Source organism: Stegodyphus dumicola, chromosome 6 (assembly GCF_044657685.1).
Source record: "Stegodyphus dumicola isolate Sdum_Otavi_A_Nest chromosome 6, ASM4465768v1".
Lineage (NCBI taxonomy): Eukaryota > Metazoa > Arthropoda > Arachnida > Araneae > Eresidae > Stegodyphus > Stegodyphus dumicola.
Window position 1 is genome coordinate 141331540 of NC_140773.1, and position 21008 is coordinate 141352547.

At 33.3% G+C, this 21008-nt stretch overlaps 1 protein-coding gene across 1 annotated transcript in view; it reads right to left on the reverse strand.

Annotated features, from left to right (window-relative positions):
* LOC118192212 (cytochrome P450 4c3-like) overlaps positions 1-21008 on the reverse strand; it is a 60086-nt gene that overhangs the window by 23083 nt on the left and 15995 nt on the right. Inside the window, exons 4-7 of the mRNA XM_085819693.1 lie at positions 19351-19439; positions 7721-7847; positions 2161-2346; positions 735-908 (exon numbers count right to left, since the gene is read on the reverse strand). Coding sequence (XP_085675819.1) covers positions 735-908; positions 2161-2346; positions 7721-7847; positions 19351-19439 — 576 coding nt within the window. The remainder of the gene's footprint in view (positions 1-734; positions 909-2160; positions 2347-7720; positions 7848-19350; positions 19440-21008) is intronic.

Genomic DNA, 21008 nt, shown 5'->3' on the forward strand with positions numbered 1-21008 from the left:
CGAATTGCCTTTTTCTCTTTTTTAGAAGTTTTAATTACAATTTTTTAAGCTTTTTTAACTGTATTTGCTGTTTTATGTTTTTCTGTATTTTACAATTTTTAATGAAGTCGTTTTGAGTTTTTATGTATTTTTGTCTTGCCGCGAAATGAGGACTGCATTAGTTGAATGAGAAATGTATCTCTAATAAAATCCGAGGAAATGAGTTGAGAGGAAATGTAGCAAAAAATGGGTATAAATTAATAGGCCGTACAAGGAAGTCATGTGGTGTCCACATCAGATTTTTTAACCTCTTCCTTAGCTGCAGTGTCAGAGGCTTAGTGGATATGAGCAGTGAGTTGAGAGCTGAATTAAAGTGGTTATTTCTTTTTCATGTAAGAAAAAATTGATATCTCTCTATACAAATCTGAGTAAAAGTTGTACAGCTACTCAGCATAGCAGCGATGTGTAATAATAGAATCATATAATGCATTACTCAAGGTTCCACGGCGCAAACATATAAAGGGCAAACCATCAATATAATTAGTATTCTAGTACTATAAATAGAGGTTGTAAAAATGATATTGCAAGCGTATTCCATTGCCTTTAATTGAGAAGGAAATGAATTATTATATGTGATAGTTGCTTCAAGTGAGAAAAGTGGAAACTAAATAAGGAATATTACGTTGAAATAAAACAGCTCTCAAATCACAAAAAACTCTTCTAATATATAATCCAAATATTTTGCTCAAATTTACCTTAATGAAGCTTTCCAGATATGTCATATTTTTAAGGTCTTCATACGTAACATCTCTATAGTAATCATCCCCAAATATGCAATTCAGTTCTTGGACAACTTTTTCTTGAAAGTGAGGCGAGACACCAAACATATATACAGCCCAATTCAAAGCTGAGGATACGGTTTCGTGACCCTAAAATAGACATAAAAGAATTAAAAGAGATACAATCAAATCCTCTTACCGAACAAAACGATACTTGCTTATTATGACTGCTCTGATGTTTTAAACTGTGCCAAGATTATCGATAAATTGGCATTATGAACTTAATTAATTTTAGTAAATGTTACTCTTGTTTTAATTGTATATGTTTTCACAATTTCATTAAATATCAAAATAAAAGTTTTCTGAAAATTATCGGTATTCCTATGGAAACCATCTATTGAACTGCCATCAGTAGCCTGTGCAGATAATTTACCGTTAAAGATAATTTACCTTCGTTAAAGAATATCAGTTTATTAACAATTACCATAAATCTGAACCTTTTAAATATACTTGAAGGTTCATTGATGGCATCATTGTCATTAATAAATTAAATTGAAAATCAAGATTTCTGTCCTAAATGCTTTATGCTTAATAAAACTAACAACGAAAACTAATCAAATTACGTTGACCTACAAATTTACAATCTCAACAATGTTATTTTTTTGACAAAACAAGATGTTTCGGTTTCAAAACAATCAAACGAATTAATTAGGATTTTAATATCCCAGAAAAGTTATTATTGTTAGCAGTATTGTTAATAAAACAAAAAGAATAAAAATATTTGTTATACTAGCAATGATTTTACAAAAGATAATAATTTATTAGTTCAAATATAATAAAATTCCACATAATTTCTTCGAAAAACAGCTAGCTAAAACATAGTTTTTAATCTAAAAATTATTTTCACCACCAAACTGCTCTTTTACATAATAGGCTGCACCTAAATCATAATGGAGGTGTAGCTTGGATGGTAATAGTACAGTTGAATTAGGTGTTCTTTTCAAAATTCTAACATTGGTTTTAATTTAGATCTAATAGTTTTCTATCTTTTTTATTAGAAAATGTGTCTATTCCAGCTTCCAAGTCTCAAGAAGTGCCAGTGCTCTCAGATACACCAAGTGTTTTGAGTTAAAGATGAATCCGTGTTCTTATGCCTGGTAACTGAGAGTTTTTGTAGCAACTTTTATTAAATTAATGATAAACTCTCTGATAACTGTGCGAAGAAATTGGTAAATTGTCTGCACTTTTTCTTAGCTATATTAATAAATGAATTTCTGAAAAAAGGTTTTCTTTAACTGAATGCATATCGTTTAATGAAATTCATTTCGCTGTTGAATTTTGTTTGTAACTTCTCACATTTGCATTTTGTTTTAGTAAAATTTATTTTAAATGATTTACTTACTGCGGTAATGGCGGTATACACCTCATTTTGAACATCCTCTAACGTGAATTCTGGGTTATTCATATGGTAGGCCAACAGATGTTCTAAGAATGTACGTTGTTTCTTTCTTAAAATGTCGTTATCTTGATCCGTTTCATTAGCGTTTGCTTTGTCATCCGAAAGGGAATCCATCTTCTCTCTGATTATCTGTAATTATAATAAATATTATGTTACGATTATATATAAATATTATTCCTATCAATTAGTATTTATCTTCAGGAATAAAATTCTAGGTTTATTTGAACAAAATGAATTTCTAGGTTTTTTTTTCAAACAATTTTCTTTTCCATAATCCTCGGGAAAATATAAATGTTGAAATTACATTGCTCGCCATTAAAATTGCAACACCACGAAGGGAAGCAGATGCAAAAAAGATATTTGTTGTATGTAAACAGTATGGCATGAAAACAAAATGATTAAATTTGTAAACATTTTGGAGGTTTCTAGGGCTGCGAAAGTAATAGAAACAGCTGCCACCTCTGGCAACTAAAACGGCCCTTACCCCATTAGGCATGGAGTTAAACTAAGCTTGGATGACAGAATTTGTCAACTCATTCCATGCTGCTTCATGTCTATGCTACACTTCATCAACCGTATTAGCTGGAGAGACATGGCGGGCCAGTCTCTGCAACCCGTGACCAGATTTTTGTAATGGGTGACAGATCTAGAGACAGCACATGACTGAGCAGCAATCGAATACCCTGTATATAGAGGAAGGTCAGGACACGACGTGAAACATGTGGTCTTGCATTATCTTGTTGGAACATAGCGTTTGGCAGGCCTCGAAGATAGGGCACAACCACTGGACGTAAATTGTCAGAAATGTACCCATCTGCGTTCACATTACCGGCGATCCGAACTAGAGATGTGCGTGTCGTGTACCCAATGGATGCCCAACCCATCACACGAGGTGCAGAGCCCCTATACCGATATCAAATGCAAGCAGGCGACGAGTGGTCTACTCGAACACTCCAGACACGTATACGGCCAATCAGAACCGACACGTAGAACCGAGACTCGTTTAAAAGAGCGTCATTGTGCCACTCCTTTACCCAGCTTTGTCATCTGGCGCACCAGAGTCACCGTTTCTCTTAATGCTGCATTGTCAAGGTAAGCTGAAGTAATGGTCACCCTGGTGGTCACCCTACTGAAAATGTCGACGCACCTTACGAGATGATACGGAGCTTGGTGCAAACATGCCCATTTCCTGACTAATGGTCCGTGATGTGGTCGAACGGTTTTGCAGGGCTGACCTCACAATATGTTATCTGGCGTTAATGATGGGTGGGCGTTGAGATCATGCATGCCGTTCCGTATGACTCTCAGAAATCCATTGTTTCCTTATTCGCATGAAAGTGGTAGGATGACGACCAGCGCGACCGGCGATATCACGGAACGATAATCTGCACTTTCGATAGGCAATGATCCTGCCTCTATCGAATTTCAAAACTTTCTGGTAAGCATTTCCTCTTCGTATTCGAGGCGTAACACGATATTCTGAGCAAACTCCAACCTTACAAAGCACTTTCCGAATGAGAAATCCGCTACACAACTTTTCTTTTATGCAGTGCGTCAGGTGACTTCTCTCCCTCCTGCGTCGTTTAAATGCGCTGAAATACTAATCCATTTGCACATCCTAACTTCTTCCTTTCATGTGATTTTGATATTCGTCAGATCATTCCTTCCTGGTGTTGCAATTTTAATGATCAGCAGTGTATTTATCAATGTAGTTTCAAATTATTTTTCGATTAGAAAACTTTCTAAAAGTGGTAAAAATCTTAAAATATTATTATTCAATTTTTGATTATTAGCTGGAGTTTTTTTTTTTTAATTTTATTTTTTTATTTTTTATAATTTCATTTATTTTATCTCTGATGGTAAACAAATTAACTCTTTGCTATTCTAATCCTAAATTTGTTTAACTTTCCAAAAGTATCAGCTAAATATGGTAAACAAGCCAACCATAATTCACGAAATAAACAATTTTGCAATTCAAATTTTGAATCACGGAGAAAAATCTCTATTTCTGATCGAAGTTCAAAAAGAGAATTTAAAACTTTGCGTATGGATAACCAAATTACTTCGGAACGTAGCAGAAGCGTTTCATGTTTACTGCCCATCTCTTAGCATAAAATCGTAAATATTCCTAAATTTGAATCTTGGCATTTAATAAAATTAACAATTTTCACAGCTTGATTCAAAACGATTTTCGGGTTTTCGGGGATTGTTTTGGCTGCTAAAGCTTCACGATGAATGGGGAAGTGAGTAAATTTAGTTTTATGTGCGACTTTCTTTATTTGAGAAATAATAACGGAATGTTTTCCTGCTAAAGCCCGAGCTTCGTCACTGCATACGGCAATTTATTTATTCCAAGGAGTAGGATTCTCAGACATAAAATCGTCAATTAATTTGAAAATTTAATTTGCAGTTGCTCTATCATGAAGAGATTCACAAAATAAATACTCTTCAGCAATTCGTTTATCTTCTTCGTACCGTATGTAAACTAATAATTGAACAAAGTTCGTTATATCAGTACTTTCACATAATTCCAATGCGAAATACTCACTATGTTTTTATTTTTTGAATAAAGTGTCTCTTTTGTGGAATTATATCATTTGATAACGGAAGATTATAGAGTTCATTATCCGCTTTATCGTTGAATAATGTTAAAACGATATCTTTAGCTACTGGTAATATAAGAATTTCTCCAATAATGTGAGGCTGCCTAGTCTTGTCAATTCTTAGGCTTACTACGTAACTAGCTTCCAAAGCCTTTTCACATACAGTACCAAAACCTTTCATTCCTTGTTTACTATTTTTTAACTCCGATAATTTCTTCTTAAAATACTTTTCAGATTTATCCTTTAAATTGGTATGCTTAGATTCAAGATGTCTTTTAGGAAATGATGGTTTCATACTTTGATTGGATAATAGACCCAAACAACACATTGAGGTTGAGGGTCCATTTCATCTCCATTCAAAGTAAGCCCGAATAATAAATAACTTGCACTATATTTCCTATAAACAATTTTTCTTTTCTTTAAAATATTTTTAGTGCTAGTAGATTGTCATGGATCCACCACGTATGAATCATCACTTTTTCGGTTTGTTTTGTCAATCGTAGCCATTTTTCCATTTTCAAAATGTAAGTTTGTGTAATTAAATTTTCACAACTATTTAAACGCGCAGTTTATTACGACTTCGTCGGAAACAAACAACAATATTCTCAAATCTCGTAGAAACATAAGGAACACAAAGCAAGAAAAAGACAAAATACCTGCTGTTAGAGCCAGCAAATCGACCTAAAAATTTATTCTAATTGAAAATAGAGCCGGGAAATGGTGGCGCATAAAGTACATATGGACAGCTCTGAGAGATATGCTAATAAATCGATCAACTTTTGAATTAATGAGCTACTATTATCTTTTTATAGGAACTTATTTTTATTTCCCATTATTAAATACAACATACATTTATAATCCTCTTTTTAGAACTAGCATTTATGACAAATTTTGTTATGTCCATGGTTAAAGGAATATTTCTGAAAATGGATATTTTTGTCTGTGAGCGGCTGTAGGCAATGAACAAAGCTGAGGTCTCATAAATTTACGAGTGTTAGAGAAAGAAACTTGAACAGGATGTTGGGGTATTTAATTTTTGAATTTAATAGTTAAGAATACTTTATTTCTTTCGGTATCATCTATTTTTCTCTTGCATACCACCGGTTGAAAATCGCTACTCGAAATTTAGATCTGTGTTAAGTTAATCAATTTGAAAAGCATCGCGGATTTTATGTCGCTCCACGTTCACATTGCCAATTCCAGTTTATAATGTTAAATTGTATTACATCTACAATTACAAAAATACAAGCATTTACAATGCAAAACATTCTACAGGGTAAGATAATCGGAAATTATTCTTTGTTCGAAAGAAGACGAAATTATCCAAGAACTCAATTTTTAAGTAGTTTCAATGGAGCTTTTTTTTTTTTTTTTTTGGAAATTAAATGGAAGAAGGTTTATGGAGTTAAGATTATCATTTTCGAATCTAATACCCTGAGGTTAAGAACTAAAAGTCTTCCATTGAGTATTCTTGTGTTTTCAAAGAAAAATATTTATGTTAATCGTTTTCTTAATTTACTTTACCATATTTACTTGTTTTACTCTATTTTCGTTTTATTCATATAAGATATTTCAAAAATAAACCAGTCTTTAAATAAGTGTTTCGGTCAATAAATGTAACGGTTTCTGTACCAGTGTATTTGAGAAGACATCACTAATTATATTGCAGCTCCCAAATCTGTTCTACTATAAGGTATCTCTCCCGCCTTCTTAGCATCCCTTCGTGGTGTAGTGGTCAGCACACTCGGCGCGTATTTCGAGAGGTCCAATGTTCGAATTCCGCTCATTTTTCATGTCTCCTGCTTCAAAATAACCTAATGCCTCTACAGTACCACCTAGATTCTGTTGAAAATTTTTATAGAAATTGTTCTTAAAAAGTGTAAATACCCTCTGTAGTACGTATGTCAACCTGTTTAGCATTAACGTAATACTTTCAAAATTTTTGGAGAGAATGCTTTTCTGTTTCATCTCTATCGCTTGTTTCAGTTCATTTTCTCGAGAAATAATATGTTTCCTTGTTTTACCCTCAGTTCTTGTCAAATATGTTACAATAGACATTTTATCAATTATGTGTAATTGTTCAGTAGCCCACCGACGCACATTAAAAACTGCACATTTAGATCGCAGTTTTGATGCAATTTAAATGGTCGCGATAACTAATATTTAAGATGACGTTTTCAAATTCTCTTCTGAAATGTTCATAAACTTCTAAAGTTATACCGCGATTTTAGTAGACACAAGTTTATTAGTTTTATATTTATATGCTAGAATTCAAAGAAGACTTATTTTGTGCATTCAGCCTTAGACCATAGTACCATCATTGGTAGACCCTAGACCTTGGTGCCGTAGACCAAGGTCAATTGGTACCATGATTTCAAATCGATTTTTACCGGAGAATAAACTGATGATCTAAAACGAAAATTCCTATATGACAGATAACATTTTTATATGATGTCGTGTCACAAATTCACGAAGGATATAAAACTAATCTTTTATTTTCAGATTAAATTTTAAAATGTAAGTAAGCGATATTCAAGTTGTTGGTTTATTGCAAAAACAAAAGGAACAGAAGAAGCAGCATTTTGTATTTTAAATCCTCCGACAGTTGGAAGTGTTTTAAGACATTTACTAACATGTCTTTGGCATTATTAGATAATTTGTAATTATTTAAAAATACATAAGCTATTATTTCGATTACAATTCCCGAAATTTTGTGCATAATAAAAGTATTATTTAAGCAATATATTAAAAATATCCTAAAGTTCTAAATTAACCTAGGCGCATAATATTTTTATAACAGACTCTAATGTGTTCCAGCACTTTTGAGAGTTACCCTACAAAAACTGCGTTAAAGAAAATTATTAAACTGATTATTTTATGAATTAATAAAATGGTTTTACCTTCTTGCAAAAGGTGTGAAATACATCAGATGCTTCATTTAACTTTCTACTGCTTGGAAACAAACTAAATATTGTGTCACAAAATGTCCATGGTCTAAACATTCGATAAACTGATATCGCATGGACTCTGAAAACATAAACAGATTTTACTTCAATATTTTTCATTCTGAAAACTATACTTTTGAAATTAGAGAAGGCTGAAATTAATTAATTTTAATTGAATTACCATGATGGGAGATTTTTATTGCTTCATCAACAGGCTTTGAATTTTTATTAGAAGTCTCTACTTGGTCTTTGCTTTTATTCACTCGCTAAATGGAAAACAAGTTTTTTGCTAAACTACAGAAGACGCGTATTTAATGTTATGATTCGTATATTGTTTTCGTAATTCCGAAGTCCCTCCCGTTTGTATTCGATAACGGGGAAAATACTCTTACGTCGCTTAAAGCTAGCAACAGTTCGGGTAATATGATCAACATATTTATGAAATTTTTAATCTAAAATAAAGACGCCAATTAAAGTGAAAATAGATTTTAAAAATTGCCAAAAGTGACGGTCCCTCTTTAAAAAAAAAAAAAAAAAAAAACCGCTGTTTTTTTTTACATTTCTTGAAAAACTTACGCTAAGCTAAGGTTTATTCTTTACCAAACCTTAAATTTTACATTGGCAAGCTTTTTCCAATGAGGAATGATCTCTGAATATTAAGATTATGGGTGCAGCATCGATCAACTAATTTTCATAAAGTTACGAACATTTTATAAATGAACTTCATGTGCAGTTCAAAACTTTTTCCATTTTCCTAATTACAATGCTGTGAAAGACCTTTTTGTATTACATTAGTTAAATTTTATTAAAATTGTGAGGCCCACCAGTGGCCGAGCGATAAACTCACTGAACACTGGTAGTTCGGTCCGAGGTTCGAATCCCGCGAACGGGCTGGCTGCATGGGTGTTTTCGTGGTTTTCTCCACGTGTAACGTGTATACGAGCCAGTTTCCCTTAGAAAGTCCTCCACGAAGGCATCCCTCCCCTTAGCCAGATAGCCCTACTGTGCTTTGCCATAATTAAATACACACACACATTACAATTTTGAAGGGTGTATTTTTATCATCGTATAATGTTATATCATTGTATAAAAATAGCAATGGACAAGTGTACTTAAATTAACTGTTGCCTTCTGTCAACAGACTCGGAAATGAAATTTCTAAACACGAAAATCTGAACTCGCTAAAGCGAGAAGGAGCTCTATAATATAGCGAAACAATATACCACATCTTCTTATGTAGGCGACTGACAAAATGAAGAAATCCGCAAAATTTCATATACCCGTCTTGTACTCATTCTTTTACAAGCTTTACTACAAACTTTCTGATAGTAAATAACAAAAGAGATAAAATGGTGACATTTTCAGAAAATTGGCTGTTGAAAAGTAAGGATAAGCAAAATAAAAGGGGGGAAATTTAAAGACAAGTTAGTTTAGGCGATGGCTTTACCGCCATTTTAGGTATTTATGGTGACCAAATTTACACAACCGTTAAAACACGAATATTTGATACAGATGCGACTTCTAGCTATTAGATTTAATTATTTAGAATATGATAAACTATGTAAGGGCTATTTGCCAAGGAGAAGAACGCTTTTCGTTTTTCTTTTCGTGGAAGGTCTTACGTTGTACTTCGGGAACGCCACGAGAAATTCTATGCAGCCTGCTCATTCGCCATAATCTAAATTCTGATTGGATTACTAGCTTTTCCCAGTTTCACAGGTCTTCTACTGTACGTCATCGATTCTACAGAAGCTATTCGCCCATTTTCGTTACATTTAGAGAAATATTTTGCCTAAAACTTTCGTTTTTAAATTATCTGTTCTTTGACAGTCCTTATTCTTCATTATCTCTCTACTAAGAGATGTACTTTATCGCATTCCTCTTGAAAAGCTTTCCAAAGTTAGATATTTAGATAATCCGCTATTCAGAAGTGCTAAAATCCGTTTGCACTATGCATAAGCAGATTTATTAGAGATATGAGTGAAAAGTATGACCTTGAAACCCGTTACTTGCTCCATTTGTTTCCAGGAATTTAACAGTGGATTTTGACGTGTGGCTGCTTGCTTTGTCTTGATATAGCTCTACTAATTGCTGACAGTATGACAGGCTAAAGAAAAAGTATTTTATTTTTGAAAACAGGGTATTATGTATGTTCCTTAGAGTACGTGGAGTTGATCTTAATATTTCTTTCTCCACTTTGTTTATTTTTACTTTGCCGTTATATTAAATACCAACAACAATTATAAACCCATTTTAGATACTTTGAACCATGTTTTAAGATATTTTTATGCCCTTTGATGACTATAAATGTATTTATTTTTACTACTGTCATTTAAATGTACCCGATATTTATCTGTTGTGATAACAGTTTACCATTTTTGTCCTGATAAATGTTTCTCATTAATAATTCTGCATCGCGCTGTTTTTTTGCGGTATCTCGTGGAGAAAAAAGATGCATATTATATTTTTAGACCTTTTTAAGATTCAAATCAGCATTAATCAGTTTGTTTACAGTTGAAACTGAGCATTTTAATGATTTTAGAAATGACCTAATGGATTTTCTTTTAACATTAAATATCCTACCTTTGCATCATTCGAAACATTCCGTTTTTTCATTGGATGTGTATTTGGAACACATGTTCCACTTGAAGTCCAAATTTGACGATTTTCAACTTTCTTGTTAACAGTGTTACCGATAGTAGCTTTAGATATCGAAACACCATGGCTTTCACAGTGTTTTTTAATAACCAGATTCGAATAATTTCCTTCAGAAAGAGTTCAAACATAGCCTTCCATATCCTAAATCTTTGAAAGCACCATTTGCATGAAAAGCAAAACTGTCAAGCAGCATATGGTTGTAATGGAAGTTTTCTGCAAAAACATGTTCTGAATAAAGTTAAAAAAAAACATAAAAACAGTACTTTTAGTGCGGGTAGTAATCACCACTCAAATTTATCATTTTCTGCCAATGTTTTGGTAATTTTCAGCCTTCGGCCCAGAAACCTGGTGGCCACGAGTCCAAAAACAGATTCAACTTCATTTCGGACGTCCTGTGTAGAATGTAAGATATCGCCAGCAAGATGTAGATGCAGATATGAAAAAAGATAGATGTCCAATGGAGCGATGTCGGAGCCATATGGTGAGTGTTACAAAAGATCGCATTCGAGACCGTACAGAGTCCAGCCGATGAATGCAGACACATGTGGCTTTGCATTATCTTGATGAAACATTAACTTTTTGCTCCGGAACTCACTTCATTGTTTTTCCTCGATAGCAGCGTCAACACGGACTAGCATCTCTCTGCACACCTTCTTGTGGAGGATTTTTCCTTTCGTTGTATATAATACCACAGCAGTCACAGCAGATACAAAGTATGATCTTTTTGTTAGTCAAATTGTGCTTTGTGACGTTGCGGACGGGCTCGCCGGGTGCAGACCAATCGGCGTTTCGCCCTGTGCTGCTTAAGTAAATCCACTTTTCAGTAGTTTATCCTTGCATTGATATCCGAGCAGATTAGTGCAGGCTCGAACGCGTCTGTCCTGAACTGCTTGAAATAGCTCATGCGGCACCCAGCGATTGAACTTGTACGTCACCTTTATGCGATGCATAATGAAACTAATAGACGTAGTCCTAACGTCTAACTCCTTAGCAAGCTCTCCGAGTGGTTGAATACTGATCTACTTCCGCAAGGTCTCTCAGGGGGTCTCATCAACATCAGTAGCCCGGCCACAGCGCTTTACTTTTTGAATGTCATAATCTCCTTGTTTTTGAACTTTCTCTGCCAAATCTTCACAGTGTCATATTTTGCAACATTAGCATCCAAAGCTTATACATGATTTGGTGATATTCTGTATCTGACGTTTTGCAACAGAACCGGAAGTAAATGATGGTTCTAAACCGGTAGTGTGATAGTTCCATTTCAAACACCGTGCACTTAATAATAACGATATCTTTTCACAAATTTTACAACACAGTGTTCAAGTCGCTTTCTTTCAAATGTCAAAAATTTTTACACAAAATACGATTAAACACGCCAACGCGAACTGTTTGCGCATGTTTGCGGAGGCGGGAATCTTTTGTTAAAACCCGATGCTTGCAGAAGTATAGTTGCAGTCAATATAAGGCAGTTTCCAGGCAGACAATTTTTTTATAGCAAAGCAAAATAGTTTAAAAATGTGCCTCTGTATTATTCCATTGTTTGCTGTTAGTTTTTCTGTCTATGAATTTTGGTTTTCTTCCCAATGTGTAACGTAAATACAAGCCAGATCCTCTTAAACAATGCTCCATGTTGGCATCTCTATTTTAAAAAGGCTAAGTACATAACAAAAACATACGATAACTTTAATTATTCCAGTGAGAGTAATTTCATTGTGTTGAATTAATGAAATTTCATAATATTAAGCGATTTTTATGATAAATTTTGAAATCGCTTTGTTGATTAGCTGCGTACATATTAATTTATACTTTTACTATATTCTTTAATAAAATCTCAAATTCAAAATAATTTTTAATACATTTAATTCGTGTGATTTTTAATACATTTACATACTCCTAATTTCTTGAAAACATATCCTACACTATTACAGTAATTAATGAAAGACGATTTTATTTTTAAAAATAAATACAAAATGATCACTTACCTATCTACATAATAGTAATATTTTCCTTAAGTATAATTACTAATATTAACTTTAAAAAATGTTACAAATTTCATTACATCCTTTATCCTTATACATTTATTAAATGATGAAATACGTAAATTCAAAAATTCGCTCTACTCTGTTTATTTACTATTACGTTTATTAACTACTAATTACTGTTTATTAACTATTGGGGTAAAAACAACTAACTCTAGGAGGTTTCTCTAGGACTTCTGACGAAATCATCATTTCGTAGATAATTATTCCAGAGATAACTCCTTTAAATGGATAAATAAAGTGACTGTGTTTTGAAGTATCATCAAAAACATCATAAAAAATAAATAACTCAGTTTTTGAGATAAAAAATATATTTTATGGCTTCCTCGAAAAAAATCTAGTTATAAACTTCAAACTATTTTTAAATACTATGTTATTTTTGTAACGATATATAACTGAAACTTACTAATAACAGAACAACTAATAACAGTACCACAATAAGATAGTCCCTGGATGTTAATTTTGCAACTAAAAACTTATTTTTGGAGAAGGTAAAGATTGAACATAATGCTTTTTGACTTAATGATATATAAAGCTATTTCGCTAATAAAAATCACCCAAATCAATTCTTTCTGAATTCGACTGCAGTTACAGGGTGAGCCATACAGTGTTAGAAGAAAAATTCTTTTTTTTATCATACGAAACATTGTGTTAAAATAAAAATTTTATCCGAAATGCCCGTGAGTAGAAAACCAGAATTAGTATACGTCTAAATTTTGTATGTAATAAAGCATTTTTTTATAAAATCGAATAAAAAATAAATAATGTATAGAAGTATAGATAATTCAGATTCAAAGTGGATGGTTAAACATGTTAACTTACATTTTGCATGATTTTATGACTGATGTAATCACTGGGTTGTCTTCATCTACAGCTGTTTTGACTCCCATCGCTGTTTCTAGAAGGATGAAAATGGTGGTTATAATATCATGAATTTTATTTTCTGTCTTGGATGTTACTTGAAAATAAGAGCTGACTTCTTTAAATGTATGCCGCGAGGCAATTTTTGGTGATTCGCGAAATATTTTGAATTATCCTCTACTTTTTCGGGCTGCATATGTTACATCACCATGTATTATTTTTAAAGAAATACGCATGAAGACTATATTTAAGCACAAGTATGGGTAAAACGCAGACATAAAATGATATACAGAGTGTGTGGTTGGGAGCAGATAGCAGACGAAAGCATAATAAAACAAGAAAAACAATTACAGTTATAAATATGCTCGTATTGCTTTGTTATTTATTAATAAAGTGAAGGTTTACTAACGAAAGAAACTGACCACTGATAACTTAAACTGAGAGAAAGTTGAAAAAAAAGCTAATTATATATCTGTATGTACACGTAATTATATGCACCTAATCAATCTAACCCCTAATTATATATCTAATATAATTAATCTAACACCTAATTATATATATATATATATATATATGAAAGTTATGAATATTAACTTAAAATGTTATGTGTTATTATAATTATGTGTTATACAGCATTTTCAAACCTTTTCACAATTCCTTATAATAAATAAGTTTTCTTCAGTTTCCTTGATAAACTGATAAGATAGTCTTGACAAATCATTTTTCAGATATACATATGTAATTAGTTTAGATAAATCAATAAATGTACTGTTTGAATAATGAGATATTTATTAATTTCTCATTATTTAATGAGATAGTTATTAATATTAATGAGAATTTTATATTATTGATATTCATAATTAATTTGAATAATGAGATATTTATTAATCATTCATCAATTCATCAATTTAGAGATCATTATTATTATTACTTTATTTATTTATCTACCATTAATTTATTATTACACTTTTTTTTTACTCGGAACCATTATTTTAAGATATTTTAAAGAGCAAATGTGTATATGTAGTTTTGATAAATCACAAGTATATGTAAGTAATAATTCGCTAAGATAAAAGATTTCGAGCACATTTATTCATAATCTGAAATTCTTATATAAAACAGCTTCCAATACAGGTTTTCCTTGCTCTTCGAATGTAGAAAACTTACACAAATAAAATACATTAAGCAAACCAAGTAATGGAAATTGGCATTGTAAATACGTTTTTCTGGATCCAAATATATCCTACCAAACATTGAAATGTGAAATGTGAAATAATATTATTGCATATTAAAAACGAAAGTATAACAAATGCATAATCTCCATAAAGAAGAGATAAGGTAAATGTAGTGTTTTTTACCCCCCCCCCAAGATAATGAAATGGGGAGTTTTCTGGAGGATTGAGAGGGAATGGAAATGATGTTCAAATGTTGAGATATAGTTTCCAAAATCGGCGATTAAAAGCAGGGTTTATTACTCTTTTAAGGAGCAATGTGAGGCATGTATACGCAAACGAAAATGCTCTTTCAAGATCGAGTTGGTTAAACATTTTTAAAACCCATATTTATACATTCGCTTTCTTCATAGATTTGCAAATATTATGGATACACATCTTTACAAGAATCATTTAAAGTTATGCGAGTCGAAGTTTCACAGAAGTCGGTTCATGCTGTATGAAGTTTCGTTTTTCTGTTTCAAAGAATATGGATTTACAAACTATCAGTTTAATATTCTGAAAGTATTATGAGGTATTTCTCCCGCCTTCTTAGCTTACCTTTGTTGTGTAGCGGTCAGCATGTTTGACGTGAATTCGAGAGGTTCGTGACGTGAATTCGAGTCCCGGCGAGGGCATTGCTCATTTTTCATCTTACCTGCTTCGAAATAAGCTAATGTCTCTGCAGTATAACCACAAATTTATTTAAAATAACTCAAACAGGATAACCTTTCAACATGTACTACTGCGCCTTCTGTGGTACATGTACAAATATAAGTGGGCGGGCTACCAAAATGTCGCCATAGATTGTACAGGTATAGTCTGACCTTATTAACTGAGCACCTTTACCCTAATTTTGAGAAAGAACACGAGGGCGTCTGAAGCAGTGCTTGTTTTGATATTATCTGTGAAGATACGCCATCGCATTAATGCGAAAACAATTCTCGAATGACTATCAGTGAGAATGCAAATGTAAATGGTGTGAGGTACAACCCAGTGTAGACAATTTTATTGTCTGAACTGGTTATTCGGCGTGTAACTACCAGGTTTGTTCTCTAGCTGCTAACACCTGAACATTAATATGGTTTCGTAATGAGATAAAATCTCAGTTATCGTGCTGAACGCAATCCAACCTTTATTTCCAGATCACCATTGATGACGAGATCCAGCGAAAATTGCAAAAGATTGTGGAGTTGCTTACGTAAAATTATTTCAAGTTGCATTTCAGCGATGGCAAGAACGCTGAAAACAGGACATGCAAAGTAAGTAAAGGTAAGAGTAAGTAAGGTATGTACCTCAGGTCTCCATTTTTAGGGAATCGAAAGTTTTCCATACTATTTAACATATAAAAAATAATATGCATTTTTGTTTCAAATCTACGTTTTTAAAACGAAATTTAGAACAAAATAAAGTTTTAAACTTTATATTTTAGTTTGTGATAGCTTTCCATGACTGGTTCGCTTTATTGCTCCGTGACTGATAGCTGATATGACTGAATTACTGTAAATTTGTAAAGCAGAAATAACAAACTTCTTTTCTATGCGAACAAAAAACTTGAAAAGAAAGATTGCTTTGCAATGGAAAAAAAAAATAATTCCTGCATGTTGTTTAAAGCTTAATTTTTGAATCGTACGTAAATTAACTACATTAATTTGGTCTCATTTATACAATTTATTTAATTAAAATTTGTAATCCATGAAATGTTTTTAGATTTCTCATATTTTGCAGCTTAGTTAAAAAAATCTAACTTAAAATGTTTTACAAAACTGAAGCTGTGAAGACAAAGTGCATAAACAAGTTAGAAGACAAAGTGTGAAAAAAAACGCATTTTTTATTTAAATAAATTTAATGAGGAAATGGCGAATTATTAGGTTATTTTATGAAGTATAACTTACAACATAGTAATGTGCTTTACATTTAGACAATATTTGGGACACCATAAAATGTTTCGTCCTGGATGTCAAGTATGGTTAATCCATTCATTTGCGTAAACACGCTGTGGCGTATTTTATATTGTCTTCTTTTATGTTTGCCGTAGAACGGATATAAAAAAATTTTAAAGTACCATTTCAATAGCTTTTACAAAGTATTCAAAGCAGTATTTTCAATTTCAGAAAACTTCATATTGTTTGAATATTTACAAAGTCTACTCACTGCAAATGAGATCCAGAGAATTCACGATGAATAACGGCCATAAATCTACCCATGGCTGATTAACGAATACCTTCAGTTTATTCACCAGTCTTCTGGAGCCTTCGTTAAAACTTGGCATGTAATTTTCCAGAATTCTTGTATGAAATGCTGGATTAATTAAGGTGCGATTTCGACGCCACTTTTTGCCTTCACTGCAAATGAAAACGCATGTTTTTACGATCAAAACTATACATACGAAATGCTATAAAAATTAATTACTACAATTTTAACAATTATATTCTCTAGAAATCCTGGCTAAGTCCTATCAACAATTTACGAGACGTTGATAAGATTTTAAGTCCTGTTCATCACATCTTCAGAACGTGTTGGAATATTCCCTCGGAATATCATTCCGAGTGTTTAATGTGGCATCCTTAACATCCTTAGCTACCCATATTGCATCCTTGCCAGGTGTCATAGACACTGCACGCGAAAAATACCCTCAGACTGTCTGATGGCGAACAGCTTCGATAAAAGCGGTCTAAATATTCTAGGGATATTAAATATAAAAATTTTCAAGATATCTGAGAATTAACGAATCAGTATTTTCAAGACACCTTCTCATATTCCGGGACATAGAAATTTAAGCAATGGGTTCTCGTGACGTTAAATTACAAAGTCTTCAAAATATCTGGTGTTCAAAATGATTAGTGTGTCTCAGTATGATGCAATACATTGCGTTTTAAGTAGGTATAAAAATACGCTCTTAAGCACAAAAATCTACTTAGACTATCCTCAAATGTTGCTAAAGGGATTAACGCCTTTCTAAGGATATTCGGAAAAATAACCAAAATTCCCTAAGTACATCAAAGCAAGTTCTTAACTCTCCGGCTGATCAGGCCATTCTCAGTTCTAAATGATTCCGTGTACATGTATCTAAGTATTTATCCAAACAAATAAGTATGTTTAGAGTATTCGAAAATTATGCCTATTTTTACGAAAAATATGGAGCCAAATGTACTAATTATGCTGCCGAAGGATTATACAAATATTTGAATACTTAAGCATACACGTGAATGTCTATGAAGCAGTGCTTGTGAAGGGCATATAAGCGCATGAGAGGATTTCGGCGACTTCTGTGATCGTATATTTCTTCACAACTTTCGCTTGCTTTTTGCATGAGTTTGGTAAATTTTATTAGGTTATAAGGTATTTCTCCCGCCTTCTTGGCATGCCTTCGTAGTGTGATGGTCTGCACGCTCGGCGAGTATTCAACAGGTCCGCGGTTCGATTCCCGAAGGCGTTGGCTAATTTTTCGTCTCTCCTGTTCCCAAAAAAATACCTAATGTCTCTACAAAGTAACTTGTAAAATGAGTAGCCACGAAAGTATCGATGACGGAATGACGTAGGAACTTGTCGGCATATTGGAGTCATTCCAATCCCAAACTCATGTAAGTACAGACATAAAAGTAATGGCCAGTGTCGTATGAAATTTGTATAAAAAACTTCAGGGCACTGCATCCATACCGAAAAAATTTGGACAAGGTCTGCGAAGATACAGAACGACGAATGAGGATCATTATTTTGGACATTTAGTCAGGCGACACAGGAACGGTACAGCTTCATAGCTTTCACTGGAATTGTATGATACCACTGGAAACCGAGTTTCAGAGCCTACAGTTGTCTGAAGGGTTCTTGAGTTAGGACTGTTTGCCAGAAGACTCGCTGTTTGTTTCTTGCTCTCTGCAGCAAGCAAGAGATTGCGTTTAGACTAGTGCAGCCAATATCAGACTTCAATCGAGCACCGTGCTTCTCACAGATGTGTCGGAATTCAGCCTGCACACTGATTCTCGGCGTATCTGTAACTTGGGAGAGATGAAACACTATACCCTCCCTCATTCATCAAGGAAAATTATCATTACGGTTTTGAAGTTGTAATGATTTGGGCAGATATTATGTTGGACGACCGCATACCCCTGCATGTGTTTCACAAATGCATCCTGATTACCGTGAGGCATAAAGAGAAGATTTTAGGGCCCTATATTTGACTTTTCAGGATGAGAGCTGACCCTGAGTGCCTGTGCATAGAAAACAACTCTCGTCTCAGGTTCAGCGGTCAACGATTATCTGAAATGTGAGAATATTCGCCGCAAAGTCTAGTCAGCCAAATTAACATATCAGTGACCTTAACCTTATGTAGCATATCTGGGACCCTCTAGAGAGCGATATATCATCTCCCTTTCTACTACGAGAACCATTCCGGAATGTAAAACTGTCTTGCTGCGGGAATGGGATCAACTGTCACACGGACCCTTTTTACTGCCTCCTGAATGCCGCTACGCTGCACGACCTGTCTGGCTTTGAGAAGGAAACATACCCTATATTAGAGTCATTTTTAGTTCGATATCACGTCTCGAATTTTGGAAATCCTATCACTATAATCTTTATTGATAATCATGCAAACATTCTCTTATAAATGTGTATTTGTACCAAATTTCTTGAAAATCTGTCTATGAGTTTCTTAGAATCCGACATAATACGCAAATTCTTTAATTTTGCCTACGAGTGTATTTGTTACAAATTTGCTTGTGATATAACAAACTGAAGGCTTTTCTTCTAAGTTCTTATAATGATACATTAAATTAACCCAGTATGAGGTAATAGTATTAGGTTGTAAACCTACCTTAATAATAGTCCATCTCCAGTTATCGATCTTAAAGCCATCATTTTTTCAAGGGGCACTCCTTTACTATCTGGGTTGCATAATATCGCCTGCAAATGCATGTATATAAATAACTGAGGTAAAATGATAAGGCATTTAATAAGTAATCAACCATATATTAAGCCTCACATTATAAGCTTACAAATTTTATGTATTGCTGTTTATGTACTGCGTTAATAACTATGTTAAAATTCTAAAATGCACACTGTTCGTTATAAAGAAATTTTTATTTCCTTTAATTTTATCAATTTTGCCTTACTATTATGCGTTTTTTTCATACGTATTACTACTAGCTGCTTATGCGGCATCCTTCGAGTACTCAGGTTTCACACGCGAGACTGACGCATAGCCGCGCCAAAATAGAAAACGTGTATATAAACTCGCAGAATGTAAAAAGCAATTACAACTAACTTGGTAGATTCCCTGTGATTTTAAAAGAAACGCTAAGTATTTGTTTCATAAGAAGTGAAAATTCTAAAAGTGTATTTTTTTTAATTTGAAAGTTTAAAACAATGGACGTGAAATGGTCGAAATCATCGACTGATTTAAGGAAGACCGGCAAAAATCAGTAAATTTTGTTTTAAATTCGGTATGAGTTTCAGTTAAAATTTTGTTTCTCTTCTTCCGATGATGTAAACAATAAAACTGCGAAATGTGTAATTCCCTTTTTAAATGAATAAGTAAAATATGGACAACAATCAGTTTTAAATTTAAAAAATAGCATTTAAAATATCGGAAAGGTTTTCAGATTTTAACCTTTATCAGAAGGGTTTGTGTGTGTGTGTATGGGGTTATGGCAAAGCCTCTAGGGCTATCTGCCTAAGAGGAGGGATGCCTTCGTGGAGGACTTTCTAAGGGAAGAGTGAATGGGGATATATGGCTCGTATACACGTTACACATGGGGAAAATTACGAAAACGTCCATGCAGCCAGCCCGTTCGCGGGATTCGAACCTCGGACCGAACTACCAGTATTTAGCGACCTTACCGCTCGGCCGCTGGTGGGCCCAGAAGGGTTTGTTAAGGTTTTTACGATCTCACTGAGCTCGCAGTCTACCAGTCTACTCCAACTAACCCCTCTTTTTTAATTCTTTTTAGATTTATTATTAAGCTTCATTTTGTTCGCATTTATTCCAATACAATTGAACAGAAAAAATAGCATTCGTTTAGAATTCTCGATGGAGCGTTAAGATTTCGCACACATTTTTCTATTTCTCAGTTCATCATATCAGTGTTCAGTTTCCTTACCAAGATCGGTTTATAAAACTTTTTTGTCTTTTTATTATTATTAGTCCGAAGGGATTTGAATCCCGAAGGACTATTAGTTTCGTTTGGCATTTTGCGTCGGACGGATAAATGTCGGTTCACTTTTCAAACTGTTGCCATAAAATGTTAGAGTCCTGCATTATATTTGAAGAAATTAAATAATGAAAAATCTGCATAAATGTATGTATATTTCTCGTATTGTGATAAAACAACGGTACATAGAGTCATCGAATTTTGAATAACGTAATCCTCCAACGAATATGAGCATGTGGAAGACCAAATTTGAAATTTGAAATTTGTTTTATGATCGATTTCCTATTTTTTAAAACTTTGACGAATTTTTGATTAACAAACT